The 18,863-nt window shown below is 49.2% G+C and overlaps 1 protein-coding gene across 1 annotated transcript; it reads left to right on the top strand.

Annotated features, from left to right (window-relative positions):
• Positions 1 to 7,104: 7,104 nt before the first annotated feature.
• Nol6 (nucleolar protein 6) lies at positions 7,105 to 18,593 on the top strand. Its single transcript, XM_038347525.1, has 26 exons — positions 7,105 to 7,239; positions 7,697 to 7,897; positions 7,984 to 8,100; positions 10,601 to 10,780; positions 11,021 to 11,189; positions 11,426 to 11,560; positions 11,652 to 11,815; positions 11,897 to 12,017; positions 12,208 to 12,266; positions 12,357 to 12,458; positions 12,614 to 12,729; positions 12,826 to 13,003; positions 13,125 to 13,247; positions 13,476 to 13,624; positions 13,709 to 13,784; positions 13,973 to 14,113; positions 14,231 to 14,348; positions 14,424 to 14,578; positions 14,729 to 14,892; positions 15,170 to 15,322; positions 15,489 to 15,586; positions 16,273 to 16,397; positions 16,514 to 16,603; positions 16,905 to 17,099; positions 17,206 to 17,307; positions 17,493 to 18,593. Exons 1-26 carry the CDS (start codon positions 7,186 to 7,188, stop codon positions 17,640 to 17,642), a joined length of 3,435 nt encoding a protein of 1,144 aa, XP_038203453.1. The 5' UTR covers positions 7,105 to 7,185; the 3' UTR covers positions 17,643 to 18,593.
• Positions 18,594 to 18,863: the final 270 nt, after the last annotated feature.

The following is an 18,863-nucleotide window of genomic DNA, read 5'->3' as shown; positions in this document are numbered from 1 at the left end:
ATGTCTTTCATGGATTATGTTCTGAAGTAAAAGCTGAACGCAGAGAGATGAAAGAGATGGAGGGGCAATTCAAACACAAGTTCAAAGCCAGCTACAGAGTCAGTTCAAAATCAGTCTGGGCAAGTTGGTCCTCTCTCAAAATTAAAAAGTCTGGGAATATATAGCTCGGTGGTAGAACACTTGTGCAACATGTAAGGCCCATTCATGATCTGGCACTGAGGAACACAACCACCCCAACAAAAATGATTGGTAGAAATTACAACCTTCTGTTTCATAATAGCAGGAACAGACTTGAATTAATTGATTGGTGCCCTCTTGTGGTCAAGAAAACAAAACCAACTCACATTCTAAGGCTTTACCTGGTATGAGCCAAGCAGGAAACTTCTGTAGAGTCCATTAACTTTTTTTTTTTTTCAAGTGAGAGCTGACATAATCTAAAGAGAGGAAGAAGAATTTTATTTGGGATATTTAAATTTTTAAAATGGAGTTTCCAGTATCCCCAGCTGGCCTTGAACTAGCTACACAGCTGAGAATGACCTTGAATTTGAGATTCTCCTGCCTCCACCTCTGCTTGTAGTTAAAGGTTTGCGCTGATGTGCCCATTTGAGGAAATTTAATTGTGATTCTTTTTTATAGATAAGGTCCAAGTATCCCAGGCTAGCTTTAAACTTGCTATGTAGTTGAGACTGTCCTTAAACTGATCTTCATGTGTCTACCAGTCAAGTTATGGAGTGCAGGCATGCGCCACATATCCCAGCCATTGATTCTGAATTCAATGATTGGGTTAGGAATGTGGCTGAATGTTTACAAAAAATATGCGATGCCTGCATTCAACCCCCCAAAACTTTGTTTTTTTTTTTTAAAGATTTATTTATTATGTATACAACATTCTGCCTCCATGTATGCCCGCACGCCAGAGGAGGGCGCCAGATCTCAGTACAGATGGTTGTGAGCCACCATGTGGTTGCTGGGAATTGAACTCAGGACCTCTGGAAGAGCAGCCAGTGCTCTTAACCTCTGAGCCATCCCTCCAGCCCCCAAAACTTTGTTTAAAAATTGTATTTATTATTTAGTTTTCAGGCTTATTCACTTATTTCTCGCTCAATATATTAACATAAAGCAAGGTATACTGGTGTATGAGTATACTCCGAGGACTCTGGGTGTGAAGATAGGATACCAGGAATTTGAGCAGGGCTGTGACGGTGGCACACCTTTTTAATCCCACCACTCAGGAAGCAGAGTCCTTTGCGTCTCTAAAGTCTGGTGTATAGAGAGAGTCCCAGGACTATATAGAAAAACCCTGTCTTGGGGGCAGGGGAAGGATATCAGAAATTCAAGCCTAGCCTAGACTACAAATTATGTTCAAGTTCATGAATCCCAAGGCTGATGGGGAAACAAGAAACCTGTCTCAGCACATCTTTAATCCTAGCACTAGAGAGGCAGAGCAGGTGGATCTCTTGAGTTTGAGGCCAGCCTGGTCTACAGAGTGAGTTCTAGGACAGCCAGAGCTGTTATACAGAGCTGTCTCAAAAAATAAATGCATAGGGGCTAGAGAGATAGTTCAAGCACATACTAGTTTTGCAGAGGACCTGAATTCAGCTCCCAGTACTTACATCAGGCTACTCAACTACCTGTGACTCCAGCTCCAAGGAATCTGATGCCTCTGGCCTTGGCAGGTACCTAAATTCACATTTTAAAAATAATAAAAGTAAAAGTAGGGGCTGGAGAGACGGCTCAGAGGGTAAGAGCACCAGCTACTATTCCAGAGGTCCTGAGTTCAATTCCCAGCAACCACATGGTGGCTCACAGCCATCTGTAAGGAGATCTGGTGCCCTCTTCTGGCCTGCAGGCAGAACACTATATACATAATAAATAAATCTTTAAAAAATAAAAATAATAAAAGTAAATCTTTAAAAATGGAGAGACATATGTCATACTTGAACAATGCTACTAAAACCACAATCTAATAGTAACTAATAATTGTTAAGCATCTCTATGTAATAGGGTGTTGTGGGATAATCTTTTTGTACACTGTGAAGATATATCTCTGCCAAGACACCTTCTGGATTGGTTTAATAAAGAGTTTAGCAGCCAATAGTTAGGCAGGAGAGGATAGGCCAGACTTCTAGACAGAGACAGAAACTCTGCAAAGAAAAGAGGCAGAATTTGCTAGCTAGATGCGGAGGAAATGGGACATACTGTACTGAGGGGAAGTAAGGAGCCGCGTGACAGAGTGTAGATTAACATAAATGGGTTAATTTAAGTTATAAGAGCTAGTGTGTGAAACCGGTTGGTGGTGGCACATGCCTTTAATCCAGCACTCAGGAGGCAGAGGCGGAGGCAGGCAGATTTCTGTGAGTTCGAGGCCAGCCTGGTCTACAAAGCAAGTCCCTGGACAGCTAGGGCTCTTACACTGAGGAATCCTGTCTCTGGAAACAAACAAACAAACAAAAACAAAAAAGCTAGTATGTACAAGCCTAAGTTAAAGCCAAGCTTTCATAATGAATAAGAAGCCTCTGTGTTGGGAGTTGGCAGTCCAAATAAAGTTTGACTGCAATAGGTCCTTTACAGACAGTATCTCAGTCAAACCTCACAAAATTCATTACATAGTCATTCACTCATTTTACTGCGTTAAAATAAAGGTTAAAGAGGTTAAATAACAGCTGGAGGAGTGGCATATGCCTGTGATCCTAGCACTTGGGAGGCAAAGGTAGGTAGATCTCTGTGAGTTTGAGGCCAGCCTGGTCTACAGAATGGGTTCCAGGACAGGCAGGGCTGTGACACAGAGAAGCCCTGTCTTGGAAAAAAAAAAAAAAGAGGTTAAACAACAAGCAACTCCCAAGGTCACTCAAATAGCGTATCATGGCAGAACCTCAAGTTAGCGTTAATCATACCACTTCATGGGTTTTTTTGTGGGGGGGTAAAGAGAGTCTTTCGTGCTGTATAGCACACACAGGTTGGCCTTGAACTCAAGATTCCCCTGAGAGCCTCTGTAGTGCTAAGATTACAGGTATGCTCCATGACGCCTAGCTTCTACCACCCCACTTCAGTGAGACTGCTATGAATTGCCTTGCTGTCGTGTTCTTAGTGCAATATGTTGACAGCAATCTGTGTGCATCATAGCACCACCCACGTAGTACTGAGGCTGTTTACTTCTTCCTCTCAGCCATCAAGACGCTCTCGAGAAAGCCATTCATCCTTTCTTTCATTCAACAAATATAGGGAGTGCTTCTTGCATGATGGGCCCTGTGCTAATTGCCAGGAATACAGCAATGAATAAGACAGAAATTTCCTGGGCATGGTGGCACATATCTATAATCCCAACTCTTGAAGGGTGGAGACAGGAAAGATAAGAAACTCATGGTCAGTCTCAACTATATACTGAGTTTAAGGCCATTCTGGGTTACTCAGAAAGGAAGGAAGCAAGCAAGCAAACAAGAATCACCTTAAGGCACGGGCTCACGACCAAGCCTGGTGGAAAGAGAGAACCAACTCCTCCGAGATGCCCTTCACATGTGTGTGATGGCACAAAGTAAATGGGAAAAAATTAGAAACAAACAAGACATAAACAATAGATTTGTGCCATTTATATGGCTGGCTAAAGGTATTCTAATGATTGAAACAGGAATTGACACAAGCAAGCAGTTAGAAAATCTCTGGGAGATAGAGGCAGGATTAGGAGTTCCACGTCATCCTCAGCACAACAACAAATTTGAGGCCACCCTGGGCTACATGAAGCCTTGTCACAGAAAGAACAGCAAACACACACACACACAATGAGAGAGAGAGACAGAGAGACAGAGAGAGAGAGAGACAGACAGAGAGAGAGAGACAGACAGACAGACAGACAGACAGACAGACAGACAGACAATAGGACAGCCTGGTCTATGTAGCAAGTTGTAGGCCAGTCAAGGCTTCACAGTGAGTGCCTATTTCAGAGAGAGAGAGAGAGAGAGAGAAAGAGAGAGAGAGAGAGAGAGAGAGAGAGAGAGATCAGATATGGGGCTGGAGAGAGGCTCAGAGGTTAAGAGCACTGGCTGTTCTTCCAGAGGTCCTGAGTTCAATTCCCAGCCACCACACAGTGGCTCACAGTCATCTATAATAAGATCTGGTACCCTCTTCTGGCATTCAGGCATACATGGAGGCAGGAGAATATATACAAAATAAATAAACAAATCTTTAAAAAAAAATACCAGTGATAGCAGTGAATGCCTGTAGTTCCAGTTACTTGAAGTGGCTGAGGCAGGAGCCCCTCTTAGGTTTATACGTCTAAGATCCAAGACCAGTTTAAGGAGTGAAGAAAGATCCCTTATCTCAAAAAGAACCAAAAAAGGTAGGAAAAGATGCAGTTACAAATGAAAGCAGGACGGGGAAGAGACATGACAAGCATCTGCGCGTTTGTGAAGTGATACATAACGAGATAAAAGGGACTAACCTGTGAAGTAGAGAGGCAAGAACATCCTACCAGGTTTCTGACTTTTGGTCAAGACTTGTGAAACTCTCTATCCTGGACACCAAGTACAGGACTTGACACTTCTTTTTCTTTCTTTTTTTTTTTTTTTCGAGACAGGGTTTCTCTGTGTAGTTTTGGGGCTGTCCTGGAACTCACTATGTAGATAGGCTGGCCTCAAACTCACAGATATCTACCTCTGCCTCCCGAGTGCTGGGACTAAAGGCATGCGCCACAACCGCCCGGCTAACTCAGGGCTTCTTAAATGAAAAGTACGAACTCTATCACAGAGTTCAGACACACACTCCTTTTACTTTACTTATGGGTGGCTAGAGAGATGGATTAGGGATTAAGAGCACTTACTACTTTTGAGAGTAGCTGGGTTCTTTCTCCAGCACCCACACAGGGTCTTACAACTCCCTGTAACTCCACTTCTAGGAATCCAATACCCTCTTTAGGCCTCTGAGGGTTCCTGCACACACGTGGTGCATAGAAACTCCTGGGCACAAAGCCATGCAATCAAAATTAAATTTAAAAGATTTACTTTCAAGACTGGAGAGATGGCTCAGCAGCTAAGAGCTCTGACTGCTTTGCTAGAGGACCTGGTTTAATTCCCAGCACCTACATTGTGACTCACAACCATCTGTTACTGCAGTTCCAGGGGATCCCATGAGCTCATCTGGCCTCTGCGAGCACTGTACAGACGTGGTACATGGATACACATGGAAGAATATGTATATACCTATACACATAAAGTAAAACTACTTACATGACCTATGTCTCTAATCTCAGCAGTCAGGAGGCAGAGGCATGTGGATCTCTCTGAGTTCCAGGGCAGCCAGAGGTACAGGGTGAGACACTGTCAAAAAAAATTTTGTATTTGCATGTAGGTATGTGTACCATGGGAGTGCCTGGTGCCAAAGGAGGGCATCTGATTTCTTAGAACTAGGGTACAGGCAGCTTCGGTGCTATGTGAATTCTGTGAATGAAACCAGGTCCTCTGCATGAGCAGCAGTGCTTTTAGCCTTCAGCTATGTCTCCAGGGGTAGAATTCTTTTTGTTGTTGTTTTTCAGAAATCTTTTTTCCTCCCTTAATTACATTTGTGGTGTGTGTGTGTGTGTGTGTGTGTGTGTGTGTGTGTGTGTGTGTCAGAAGACAAGTAGCAGGGGTCAGTTCTCCCCTTCCACCATGTGGGTCACAGGACATAATGTTTTTTACCCACAGAGTGGTCTCGTAGGTCCTAAGGTGCTAACTCTTGACCTCTTTTCCTCCCTGCTACTCCCCTCTGCTCTATGTATCTTACAATATAGTTCTGGCTAGCCTGACACTTCCTGTGTAGACTAGGCTGGCCTTGAACTCGGAGATCTGCCTGCTTCTGCCCCCTGAGAACATCTATTACTTCACTGGGATGTGGGATTAAAGATATGCCTCATATGGTGGTGGCGCATGCCTTTAATCCCAGCACTCAGAAGGTAGAGACAGGAGGGTTTCTGTGAGTTCTAGGCCAGCCTGGTCTAGAGATCAAGTTCCAAGACAGCCAGGACTACACATGGAGAAATCCTGTCTCTTTCAAAAACAAAACAAAACAAAACAAACACCAAAAAATAACCCAAACAAACAAACAAAACAAAAGACATCCATCACCATGCTCAATTTATTTTCTTTATTGAGACACGGTATGATTATATAGTCCTTGACTGATCTGGAACTCCCTCTGTAAACCAGTCTGGTCTCGCCTGCTTCTGTCTCCTAAATGCTTAAAGGTATATGCACCACACATAACCTAGATCAGAGATCTTAAAAGGCAGACGCCAAAGTGTCATTTTCAGTTTCCCTCCAGTAGCTCAGGCTCAGGCTTGTGAGTGGGATTGTTGGGATGAGCATTCATGTGCAGCTCAAGTGGTTTTGTAAAATAATAGATAATAAAGGTAAAGTAAATCTGGCGAAATAGTAACAGTGAATGAAGATGAAAAGTATTTAGAAATTCACTATTACGAGGATCTGTGTTTAAACTTTTAGTGTTTGTTCTTTTATACACATACACACGTATGTGTGTGTATACACACACACACACATTTTTCAAGACAGGGTTTCTCTGTGTAACAGTCTTGGCTGTCCTAGAACTTGTTTTGTAGACTAGGCTGGCCTCCGAGTGCTGGGATTAAGGGCATGTGCCACCACTGCCTGGCTGTTATCTTACATTTTAAAAAGGAAAAGTTGGAGAGAGGCTATGTTAGAATTCTAGATACTTGAACTAAACTTGGCTGGGAAAACAGAAAAGAACGAATTCAAGATATATTTTGGAGGTAGGAATCACATGACTTGCTCATAGACACGACAAGTCAGATGCTGGGAACCACTAGCATAAACAGGCAAACAAAAAACAAAACAAAACAAAAACCCCCACCGGAAACGAAGGCAAGCTCCACCCTTCCCTTCCCAGATGGGGAAGTGAGGAAAGAATGCGACCAGCTGGACTCACGAGCTTCCGGTGTGTGTCGCGGAGAGGTAGAGTAAATCGCAGGACCTCCTTTGGTCCCGCCCATAATGGGCGGTTCCGTGCAAACGATTGACCAATAGTGATCGAGATGACGTGCTCTAGTCCAATGGTCCTGCAGTGGGAGGGACCTGTGACAGGGGTTCCAACTCTGGAGTTGCCCTTTCGGCCCACGTGGGGAGCTACGCGGTAGATCCGGCTTGAATCCCTAGTGCGGGAGAGTCACCTGCGGTGGAGATGGGGCCGGCCCCCGCCGGAGAGCAGCTTCGCGGAGCAGCAGGGGAGCCAGAGGTTGGTTGATCTCAGTAGGTGAAAGAGAGTCCCAAAATGTGCTTTCTTGGCTATAGAGCTTGAGGTAGTCAGGCCTGACAGCTAGCTCGTGGGGGACTTCAGGGCGGCCCATCCTGGAGGAACCGTGTTTCCTCTTAACCTAGATCATTGGGAAAAGATTTTCAACGAAGCGAGGCTGGCAAGATCTGAATGCAGCAGGATTGGAGGAGATTTGTGTTATCTGGAACCACGAGGGCTTTTGGGCTCTGCTTAAGGCAATGAACATTAAATTAACTCAGCCAGGCCCAAGTAGGACCGCTGTCAGACTCATCCCCGATGACGGACATCCCGAGTTGTCTAAAATCCTATACCTACTGAAAGGGAGGAGCTAGAGAAGATGAAGCCTTTACCCATAACCTTTAAGCAACTGATGTAGGTACCCACGGTTTCATGTTGGCTTTTCCCTCTCTGGTCATAGGCTTTGGAGCTTGGCCTGGAAGGGGGGAGCAAGGAGAAGGTGACCTCCAGAAAGCGCGCAAACACTGAGCCACCTGCCGACGGCCTCCTGCAGCCCGTGAAGCTCAGTCGGGCAGAACTGTACAAGGAGCCTACAAACGAGGAGCTGAATCGCCTGCGGGAGACGGAGATCTTGTTCCACTCCAGCTTGCTTCGCTTGCAGGTCCTTACAGGCGACCCGGGCATGGGTGAGAGGGATTTCCCTGGGGTCCTGAGGCTGACAGGTTCTCCTTTTCCCCTCTCTTACAGGTGGAGGAGTTACTAAAAGAAGTGAGACTCTCAGAGAAGAAGAAAGAGAGGATCGATGCTTTCCTGAAGGAGGTCAACCAGCGGATCCAGAGAGTGCCCTCAGTCCCCGAGACTGAGGTGAAAAGGGTTGCCTGGGGAATCTGACACTCTTTGCTGTTCTCCCAAGAGAGTGGGGTGCTAGGGAAATCATTGTCATTGCGAGAAAACTGAGCCGGGTCACCAGCCATCCATGTATTTCTCACTCAGCAACCTTGTGTATGGGCCGGGTGGTGGGGCACCCACCTTTAATCTCAGCACTGGGGAGGCAGAGACAGGGGGATCTTTGTGAGTTCAAGGCCAGTCTGGTCTACAAGAGCGAGTTCCAGGACAGTCAAGGCTGTTACACAGAGAAACCTTGTCTCAAAAAACCAAACAACAACAACAACAACAAAAAACCCCAAAAAAACAAAACACAACCCTATGTATATGTCTTGCACAAATGTTATATAGGATTTTGTTTGTTTGTTTGAACAGGGTCTTATGTAGGCCTGGCTGGCTTTGAACTCTTAATAGTTCTGCCAGAGCTCCCAAGGACTGAGATTGAGAGCCTGAGTCATGTTGTTTTTTGCACAGGGTCTTAGCTCTGTAATCTGTGTTGTCCTCAAACTGGTGGTCCTCCTACTTCAGTCTCCTGAGTGCTGGGATTATAGTTGTGAACCTTTACCTCCAACCAAAAATGGATATTTTTTATTTTATTTTATTGAGCTCTGCATTTTTCTCTGCTCCCCTCCCTACCTCTTCCCTCGCTCTTCAATCCTCCCCCATGCTCCCAATTTACTCAGGAGATCTTGTCTTTTTCTACTTTCTACTTCCAATGTAGATTAGATCTATGTAAGTCTCTCTTAGTGTCCACATTGTTGTCCAAGTTCTCTGGGATTGTGGTTTGTAGGCTGGCTTTCTTTGCTTTATGTTTACAAACCACCTATGAGTGAGTACATGTGATAATTGTCTTTCTGTGTCTGGATTACCTCACTCAAAATAATGTTTTCTAGTTCCATTTTCCTGCAAAATTCAAGCTGTCGTTATTTTTTTCTGCTGTGTAAATGTACCACATTATCTTATCCATTCTTCGATCGAGGGGCATTTAGGTTGTTTCCAGGTTCTGGCTATGACAAACAAAGCTGCTATGAACATAGTTGAGCACATGTCCTTGTGGCACAATTGAGCATCCTTTGGGTATATACCCAAAAGTGGTATTGCTGGGTCTTGAGGAAGGTTGTTTCCTAATTTTCTGAGAAATCGCCACACTGACATCCAAAGGGGTTGCACCAGCTTGCACTCCCACCAGCAATGCAGAAGTGTTCCCTTTACCTCACAACCTCTCCAGCATAAGTTGTCATCAGTGTTTTTGATCTTGGCCATTCTTACAGGTGTAAGATGGAATTTCAGAGTTGTTTTGATTTGCATTTCTCTGATGACTAAGGATGTTGAACATTTCCTGAACTGTCTTTCAGCCATTTTAGATTCCTCTGTTGAGAGTTCTCTGTTTAGGTCTGTACTCCATTTTTTTTATTGGATTATGTGATCTTTTGGTGTCCAATTTCTTTGTATATTTTGGAGATCAGACCTCTGTTTGATGTGGGGTTAGTGAAGATCTTTTCCCATTCTGTAGGCTGTTTTGTCTTGTTGACCGTGTCCTTTGCTTTACAGAAGCGTTTCAGTTTCAGGAGGTCCCATTTATTAATTGTTTCTCTCAGTGTCTGTGCTGCTGGGGTTATATTTAGGAAGTGGTTCCCTGTGCCAATGCATTCAAGTGTACTTCCTACTTTCTCTTCTATAAGGATCAGTGTGGCTGGCTTTATGTTTAGGTCTTTGATCCATTTGGGCTTGAGTTTTGTGCATGGTGATAGATATGGGTCTATTTTCATTTTTCTTCATGTTGATATCCAGTTATGCCAGCACCACTTGTTGAATATGCTTTCTTTTTTCCATTTGATATTTTTTGCTTCTTTATTCAAAAATTAGGTGTTCGAAGATGTGTGGGTTGATATCCGGGTCTTCTGTTCGGGTCCATTGGTCCTCCTGTCTGTTCTTATGCCAATACCAAGCTGTTTTCAGTACTGTAGCTCTGTAGTAGAGTTTGAAGTCAGGGATTGTGATGCCTCCAGAAGTTCTTTTATTGCACAGGATTTTTTTGGCTATCCTGGGTTTTTGCTTTTCCAAATGAAGTTGATGCCGGGAGCACCATACTTTCAAGGTCTTTAAAGAATTTTGCTGGATTTTGATGGGCAGATATTTTTGATTTTATGTATGTATGTATGTATGTATTGTGACAGGGTCTTGTATAGTCCAGGCTGGCCTTGAACTTGTTACTATATAGTCAAGGGTGACCTCGAACTCCTGATCTTCCTGCTTTCCCAAATGCTGGGATTACAGGTGTATGCCAGCATTCCTAACCTGAAAATGGGTAATAACAGAACTAAATCTTAAATATTTTTTTTCAATCAAGTTGTCCTCATAGAGAAGATGTTTATGGAAGATTGAGAGTTTAGTTTTTAACATGACAGTATGTTGTCTACTAGACCTTGGCTTTGATGGAAGGTAGTAGAATCCATGTGTTTCCTCTCCGTCCTTCCAGCTCACCGACCAGTCATGGCTCCCAGCTGGCGTTCGAGTGCCCCTCCACCAGGTGCCCTATGCTGTGAAGGGTTCCTTCTGCTTCCTGCCTCCGTCCCAGATTACTGTTGTGGGCAGCTACCTTCTGGGCACTTGTATCCGACCAGACGTCAACGTGGATGTGGCGCTGACCATGCCCAGGGTAAGATCCATGGTTTGGGAGTGTAAAGGGCCGCCACTCTGAGGGTAGCTTAGATGGGCCCTTGGTCCAGTTACTGTCCCTTTGAGCTCTTCGTCTGAGTGCTGGATATGATGCTCCCATTGTTTTCTGCACTCCTGAGTCAGTGACGAAGCCCTGGAATTAAGCCTAGCTTCGACCTAGCCCCTAGCTCCGTAAGCACCTCTGTGTCTGACTTCTCTCTTTTTTTCCTGATTCCTCCAGGAAATCTTCCAGGACAAAGACGGCCTGAACCAGCGCTACTTCCGCAAGCGAGCTCTTTACCTCGCTCATTTAGCCTACCATCTGGCCCAGGATCCCCTCTTTGGCAGTGTTCGCTTCTCTTACACCAGTGGCTGCCACCTGAAGCCCTCGCTGCTGCTGCGGCCACAGGGTGGGAGTCACCCACTGGGTTTGGTGCACAGTGTGGGGTGACAAATCCGGAGGGGGGTGGTCACAAGGTCCAAAAGGCCTAGAGAGTAGAAATAGGAGCCTTAAGGCCAAGGTGAGAAGCATTGGTCTCAAATTATGAGGTGGCAAGTCACAGGTGCCCCAAGTATGAGGGGGTGGTGAGGGGATCCCTCTGGTTCCAGGAGTTGTAGAATGTCAATATTCCTTGTCCCCGCCTAGGGAAGGATGAGCGTCTGGTCACTGTGCGCCTGCATCCGTGTCCTCCTTTGGACTTCTTCCGCCCTTGCCGCTTGCTGCCAACCAAGAACAACGTGCGTTCTGCCTGGTACCGAGGGCACAGTGCTCCGGAGAGTGGTCAGTAGGCACCGGTGTTGGAATGTGTTGGTGGACCGGGGTTTGGCAGAGGCTTTGTTCCTCACAGCTTCTATTTTTTTTTCCTCGACAGCTAGCCCAGAGCCCCCTACACCCCACTATAACACGTGGATCCTGCAGGATACAGCTCTTGAGTCCCAAATGCACCTGCTATCCTCTGTGTTGGGCTCTGCCCAGGGGCTGAAGGATGGTATAGCACTTCTGAAGGTTTGGCTGCGGCAGCGGGAGCTGGACAAGGTGAGCTGAAGGTACCCTAGTGGCCTCCCCTCCCTGTGTTACGGGCTGCTTCTGAGCTCAGATCTGTTGTGTCTCTTTCAGGGCCTGGGTGGATTTAATGGCTTCCTTATTTCCATGCTGGTTGCCTTCCTTGTGTCTAAACGCAAGATCCATACTACCATGAGCGGCTACCAGGTCCTGAGAAGTGTCTTGCAGTTTCTGGGTAAGGCAGCTAGATTGGGAAGGCCAGGGGTTCCATTTATCCTGGGGATCCTCTCATGCCACCCCAGCTCCTTTAGCTCCTTGTCACCAGATGAGAGACAAGTAGGTATAGCCATCCAGGCTGTGGGAGGGTGTCACTGCGGCTGGGTCCCAAGGGAAACCTCCTAACACACCTCCCTTCTTCACTCTAGCCACTACGGATCTGACGGTCAACGGGATCAGTTTATCTCCGGGTTCAGATCCCTCCTTGGTGAGTTAGGGAAGGGCGGGGCTGTGCCAGGACCTGAAGGTAGCCCTGATTGGCCTGATTAGCCCTGACTGGCTTCTCTCTGCTTCGCAGCCAGTCCTGGCTGACTTCCACCAGGTCTTCCCAGTTGTGTTCCTGGACTCCACAGGCCACCTCAACCTCTGTGCCGATGTCACAGCTTCCACTTACAAGCAGGTACCCGTGGGCTCCTCGTCCTGCATCCTCCAGAGGTCCCAGCCCAGACGCTGTTCCTTTGTCAGACACTCCTCTCCAAAGACGTAAGGTCAGATGTGACCACCTTCAGCCCATGAGGGTTACAGCTGTGGCCCCTCCTTCACCCTGTGGCCCAGGTACAGCATGAGGCACGGCTGTCCATGGCCTTGCTGGACAGCCAAGCTGATGATGGATTTCATTTGCTGTTGATGACTCCCAAACCCATGGTGCGGGCTTTTGACCACATTGTCCAGTGAGTTTGGGGCTGATACAGGGTACGGGTCATTAGGGAGGGAGCGGCAAGGACCTAGTGGGTCCTGATTGGTCCTCATCGTCCTGTGCCCTCCAGCCTCCGCCCAGTGAGTCGTCTGCAGGCAGCATGTCACCGGCTAAAGCTTTGGCCAGAGCTACAGGACAGTGGTGGGGACTATGTTTCAGCAGCTTTGGGCCCGCTAACCACGATTTTGGAGCAGGGTCTGGGGTCCCGGCTGCGCCTTCTGGCTCACTCTCGGCCTCCAGTCCCAGAGGTGAGACCGTGTATGATGGGGAGTTTGTGGGGTCCCAAGGGACACAAAAGACGGGCTGCCCAGCTGGCTAGACCAGGCTGGGGGACTTTGGGGTTGAACTCGACCCTTTTATTCCCTACAGTGGGACATCAACAAAGATCCACCGAAGCACAAGGACTGTGGGACCCTGACCCTGGGATTGCTCCTCCAGCCTGAGGGACTGACCAGTGTTCTTGACCTAGGTCCTGAGGCTGATCGGCCTGAGGTGTGCAGCCCCAGCCTGTCCATGGGGAGGAGTGGGCGGGTCCTCCTCACGCTACCCGAGCTGAGGCCTGTCGTGGTGGAGCTTTCTGAGACAGCCTGTAGTTTGCTTCAGTGTTTAGGACTGAGCCTAGGGCTTCGAGCATGCTCATAGGCAAGGCCTCTACCACTGCTACACCCTGACTCAGTATTTCTTTCCTGATCTTTCCTCCCATCCTTTGCCTCTCCCTAGGCTGCTGACTTCCGTCAGTTCTGGGGATCCCGCTCAGAACTGAGACGTTTCCAGGACGGAGCCATCCGGGAAGCTGTGGTCTGGGAGGCAGCCTCTGTTTCTGAGAAGCGCCTTATTCCTCAACAGGTGGTCACCCACCTCTTGGCACTGTGAGTGTTAGCATCTTCATACCAGGAGGCTGCTGTGGTCAGTGGACGTGCCCCTGATGCCCTCATTGTATATGTGTTCTTTAGCCATGCTGACATCCCAGATACCTGTGTCCACTATGTGGGTGGTTTCCTTGATGCGTTGATCCAAGGTCCGAAAGAGGTAAGAGCCTGAGTCGAGCAAGTGATTGTAGAGTAATACTGCAGGGCAAGACTGGAAAGAACCTTTCCTGCTGCAGCCGGCCTGCATCTTCTGTGTCCAGCAGGGGGTGCCCTGGTCCTGCAGCATCCTAGATGGTGCTGGGGTTCTGTCAGGTCCAGACTTCTTCCTGAGTGTCTTCTGTTCGCCAGCTCTCCAACACAGGTGAAGAGGCCCTGGCATTGGCTGTGCGTTGCTATGATGACCTCAGCCGTCTGCTGTGGGGGTTGGAGGGGCTCCCACTCACCGTGTCTGCTGTTCAGGGAACTCACCCGGTGCTGCGCTATACAGAGGTGAGGTGGGGAGTCCCTTCCGGTTGGTGCCTCCCTCACACCTCTGTTCAGTCCCCTTTACCTCCTATCTCTGGCTCTCCCTCCCTGCTAAAGTTATCATCCTCATTTCTTCTGTAGGTATTCCCTCCGACCCCTGTTCGGCCTGCCTATTCCTTCTATAAGCATCTCCAAGAGCGAGCTTCCCTGTTGCCCCGTCTGGATAAGCCCTGCCCAGCCTACGTGGAGCCTATGACTGGTAAGAGGGTTCTGGGGAGGGAGTGGGACAGGCTCAGGCTGCAGTATTAGATCTCTCGCCCCTTTCATTCTTCAGTGGTTTGTCACCTCGAGGGCAGTGGGAAGTGGCCTCAGAGTGCAGAGGCTGTGCAGCGGGTCCGAGCTGCCTTCCAGCTGCGCCTGGCAGAACTGTTAACGCAGCAGCATCGGCTACAGTGCCGTGCCACTGCCACACACACCGATGTCCTCAAGGTCAGGAGGCTGGTGCAGGCTGGGAAACCACAGACAACAGGCACTGGGGATGTCCCTGTGGGTCGTGTGGTCCCTGTGGGACCAGGGGTACAGGCAGCAGAGCTCCCCCAAGTGTTCTGACATCACTTCCCTTGCCACATCTTCCCACAGGATGGGTTTGTGTTTAGAATTCGAGTGGCCTATCAACGGGAGCCACAGATCCTGAAGGAGGTACGGAACCCCGAGGGCATGATCTCTTTGAGAGACACACCTGCCTCCCTCCGCCTTGAGAGAGAAACCAGGCTGTTGCCCCTGCTCACCAGTGCCCTGCATGGGTAAGGCTACATGCATAAGCTCGTCTTGGATGTAGGCCTTCTCCTGCCCCCGTTCTGCTCGCCTGGCTACCAGACTCTCTGAGAGGCCAGATAGCACGATAGCTCATTTGTAAACGGTGATACCATTAGTAACAGCCTTCCAGGTGTTTGCTTGGCTAATATGCGATAGCACATGTAACACATTAGCACAAAGGCTAGCGTTGGGCAAAGGCTGAATGACTGTGGCTGTAGGGCTAACGCTGTGTGGGGTTCTCACTACCATCCCTTCCTCTCCCAGACTCCAGCAGCAGCACCCGGCCTTCTCATGTGTGGCTCGCCTGGCCAAGCGGTGGGTGCGTGCCCAGCTTTTGGGGGATGGATTCACTGATGAGAGCCTGGATCTGGTGGCTGCCGCCCTCTTCCTGCACTCTGAGCCCTTCACCCCTCCCAGGTAATTCCTCCAACATTTATCTTACTAGGAAGTTGCCCTTCGTGATGCAGTTCTTCTACAAGGACAGTCCCAGACCCAGACTTCCCACAGTCTACGCTAACGGATTATAGGAAGCTTGGGAAGGGGGAACATGAGACCTCATATTCTTTCTCATCTGTCTGCTCAGCTCCCCGCAGGTTGGCTTTCTTCGATTCCTTTACCTGGTCTCTACCTTTGATTGGAAGAACAACCCTCTCATTGTCAACCTCAACAGTGAACTGACTGGTAAGCGTTGGACTCAGGTCAGACCACTGGAAGAACTGCCCCTATAGACGGCACAGAAAGACAAGACAGGGTCTCCCTGGAATTCTGTCAGGAAAGCACCCCGTGTCCCAGATGGCTAAGCCTGTCTATCTTGGGGATTAGGATTGTCAGGAGGAAGAGACCCTCATGGAGTTTGGCTTAGAGAGCTTTGCCCATGTGGCGGTCCATGACAAAATGGACCAGGCTGGTGAGCAAGCCACCCGGGCGCTGAGAGAAGAGGGGAGAAAGGCTTCTTGAATGCTAGGTGAGAGGTCTTGTGGCCGGGGAGCAGGAAGTTAGACTGGGTGCCCACACCTTGGAGGTGGGATTGTTGGTTTCCCATTGTAATCTTAGGAGCTCTGGGTCTCAGCAGAGAACAGGGTGTCGGGTTCCTAATTCTCCAGGTGTGTGAGAGCCCAGGATGAGGGGGGCCTTGGGCAGGCCTCAGCTTGTGCAAGCCGGAGACTAATCTAGGGGTGACAAGCAGGGGGAAACTCTGCCTCTGGGTTGGCGCTGGGAGATTAACACCCCACCCCATTGAGGCCTATGTGGTGTCCCTTTCATAACCTTTGTCCTTTAGGAGAGAGGTATTGGAAAATTCCTATAATGGGCAGTTGCTAGTTACACGGTCTGTGTGGGGCTAACCTAGCATCCCCTCTCGTCTCTAGCTGAGGAGCAGGTAGAGATTCGAAGTAGTTTCCTGGCAGCTCGGACACAACTCCCGGTCATGGTCATCATTACTCCACAGGACCGCAAAAGCTCTGTGTGGACGCAGGATAGACCCTCTGCCCAGGTTCAACCCCATACCTGTCCCGAAATTAAATTTTTTTTTTTAATACTGAAAAGAAAGGCCCGGGCCAAGCTCAAAGAACCGTGGTCATTCAATCTTGTGACTTTTCTCTGCCCCAGGTCCTTCAGCAGCTCGTGATCCTGGCCGCCGAGGCCCTCCCTGTCCTAGAGAGGCAGCTGATGGATCCCCGGGGGCCTGGGGACATTAGGGTAAGCATCTGACTCAGGGTTAACTCCTAGGGCCGGAAGTCCAGAGTCGAGGGCTTCTCAGGGTACCCACTTGCTCTGTGTGGTGAGACATAATACAGAAAGGCTTTGAAGCTGCCATGGTGCCCGGCAGTGGTAGAGCCTGTCCTTTCGCCTTCTGCCTCTGGACTCCAGCTGGCCCTGGCTGCTTCCCTTACTGGGACCTGCTGTTCTCACCTTCTGTGGGCACACAAGGCCATAATGGATGGCCAGATGCTTGGGCATGAGGTACGTGGAAGGGTAACTAACGTAAAGGCTTCCGTAGACAGTGTTCCGGCCACCCTTCGACATGTACGATGTACTGATCCGCCTGACTCCCCGCCACATTCCCCGGCACCGGCAAGCCGTAGACTCTCCAGCTGCGTCCTTCTGCCGGGGTCTGCTCAGTGAGCCAGGGCCTTCGCCTCTGATGCCTGTGCTGGGCTATGATCCCCCTCAGCTCTATCTGGCAGAGCTCAGGGTAAGTTCTAGAGGACTGGTGGGCCTGGGAGTGTTCAGGGGCGCGGGAACCCTGGAGGGGGTCCTAGGTGCCTGTTGTACTCTCGTTTGTGTTCTGTCCCTTCCAGGAAGCCTTTGGAGATCTGGCGCTTTTCTTCTATGACCAGCATGGTGGGGAGGTGATCGGTGTCCTCTGGAAGCCCACCAGCTTCCAGCCCCAGCCCTTTAAGGTATGCTGACCAGTGACTGTCAACGCATTGCTGAGTGTGCACACGTGGTTCCCTGCGGGTATGCATTTCTGTGTGGCCCTGGGTCAAGTACATGTCGGGGCTCATATACCTGTCCACACTGCCCCCTTGCAGCTCAGTGTGTGCTTTTGTGACACCCAACTCAAACTTACTCTCTGATTCTTCAGGCCTCCAACGTAAAGGGACGCATGGTGGTGTCTCGAGGTGGGGAGCTTGTGATGGTGCCCAACATAGAGGCAATCTTGGAGGACTTTGCGGTGTTGGGTGAAGGCCTGGTACAGTCTGTAGATGCCCGAAGCGAGAGGTGGACTGTGTGACTCCAACGAGCAGTAGGTGGACCATGGGACCTTGGACGTCTGGAGCAGCCTGTCCGTGGGCAGCCGCTGCTTTATGGACACATGAGAAAGCCTTGCCAGATTCTTCAGTTCTGTGCTTTAGCGCTGGGGCGGGGGCCATGGTGTCTTATGTCCCCTAGACCTGACCAACCAAATTCTCAGAAGACGAGGAGCCAGCTCAGAGGAAACTGAATCCACCAGATCCGTTTGCCTGTCAGTTTCGAATCAGCCTGGACTGTTTTTCTTCAATTTTGTTTTTCTCTCCATCTTCATCTTGAAACAGTTGAAGGACATGTGCCTGCCTGGTGTGGAGGCCAAGTCCTCCTCCCAGTGGCAGGACATACGTGCCCAGATAGCAGTGTGCCTTCAGATCTTTAGATAGGACCCCAGAGAAGTTGTGGCCCTTCCTGAAGGTCACAGCACCAACACTGTACAGTGGAAAAGGGGCTGTGCGTGTATTGAACAACCGCAGTGCCTTCCCGTGCCAGCACGACTGCCTCCCAGCAGAGTGAAGGGAGAAGACCTGGACCAGACGGCCTGGGTGTGTGGAGGAATGCATACAGCACTGGGTGCTGCTGCCTGGCCTCAGTGTGAGTCCTGCCCGTCCTCTGCAGCTGCCATCATTCCCCATGACTGCTACACACCTGCTCTCCCGGGAGCTCTGAGCGAGGCAGGCCTGGTCCAGCCCACTTCTGGCAGCCACTCCCTGCTTTTCTCTCCTAATCCTGGATGGTTTTTTTAGACTCAGCTCAAATAGCACCCCTCCTAGTCCCTGCCCTCACCCCAGCCCGAGGTGTGCTTTCCTTCTTGTGAACGGCGAACGCAGTTGCTCCTTGTTGAGCTCACTTGGCAGGCATGCGTACCGGTGCACACCGTCTGTTGTCTGGAGCTCTGATTTGAGATTAAATTGCTTAATGCTTTCTGGGCACCTGACTTGTCTTTTCTCATGGTTTTAGCCTGCTGTGTGAGAAAGGTCCGGGAGGACAGAGAGCATGCTGAACACAGACGATTTGTGCTCCTCACGGCACCTAGAATGGGGCTCAGGGAGGAGGCAGATGTGTATAAAAGGAGCACCTAGCCCAAGCAGGGGGAGACACGGCACCACCGGGCCACCAGGAGCCAGAACTTGTGGACTATGCCTAGAGCAGGGAGGGGGTGGCGCTGAAAGAAAGCCTCAGACTAACTGGGTGTAGTGATGTCACA

This window comes from Arvicola amphibius, chromosome 11, assembly GCF_903992535.2.
Source record: "Arvicola amphibius chromosome 11, mArvAmp1.2, whole genome shotgun sequence".
Lineage (NCBI taxonomy): Eukaryota > Metazoa > Chordata > Mammalia > Rodentia > Cricetidae > Arvicola > Arvicola amphibius.
This window is presented reverse-complemented; position numbering and strand designations above follow the sequence as displayed.

Coding starts and splice junctions, on each gene's coding strand:
- Nol6 (XM_038347525.1), top strand. CDS start 7,186: ATGGGGCCGGCCCCCGCCGGAGAGCAGCTTCGCGGAGCAGCAGGGGAG. Junction 12,267..12,356: donor CGGGTTCAGATCCCTCCTTG/GTGAGTTAGGGA, acceptor TCTGCTTCGCAG/CCAGTCCTGGCTGACTTCCA. Junction 15,323..15,488: donor GAGCCCTTCACCCCTCCCAG/GTAATTCCTCCA, acceptor CTGTCTGCTCAG/CTCCCCGCAGGTTGGCTTTC.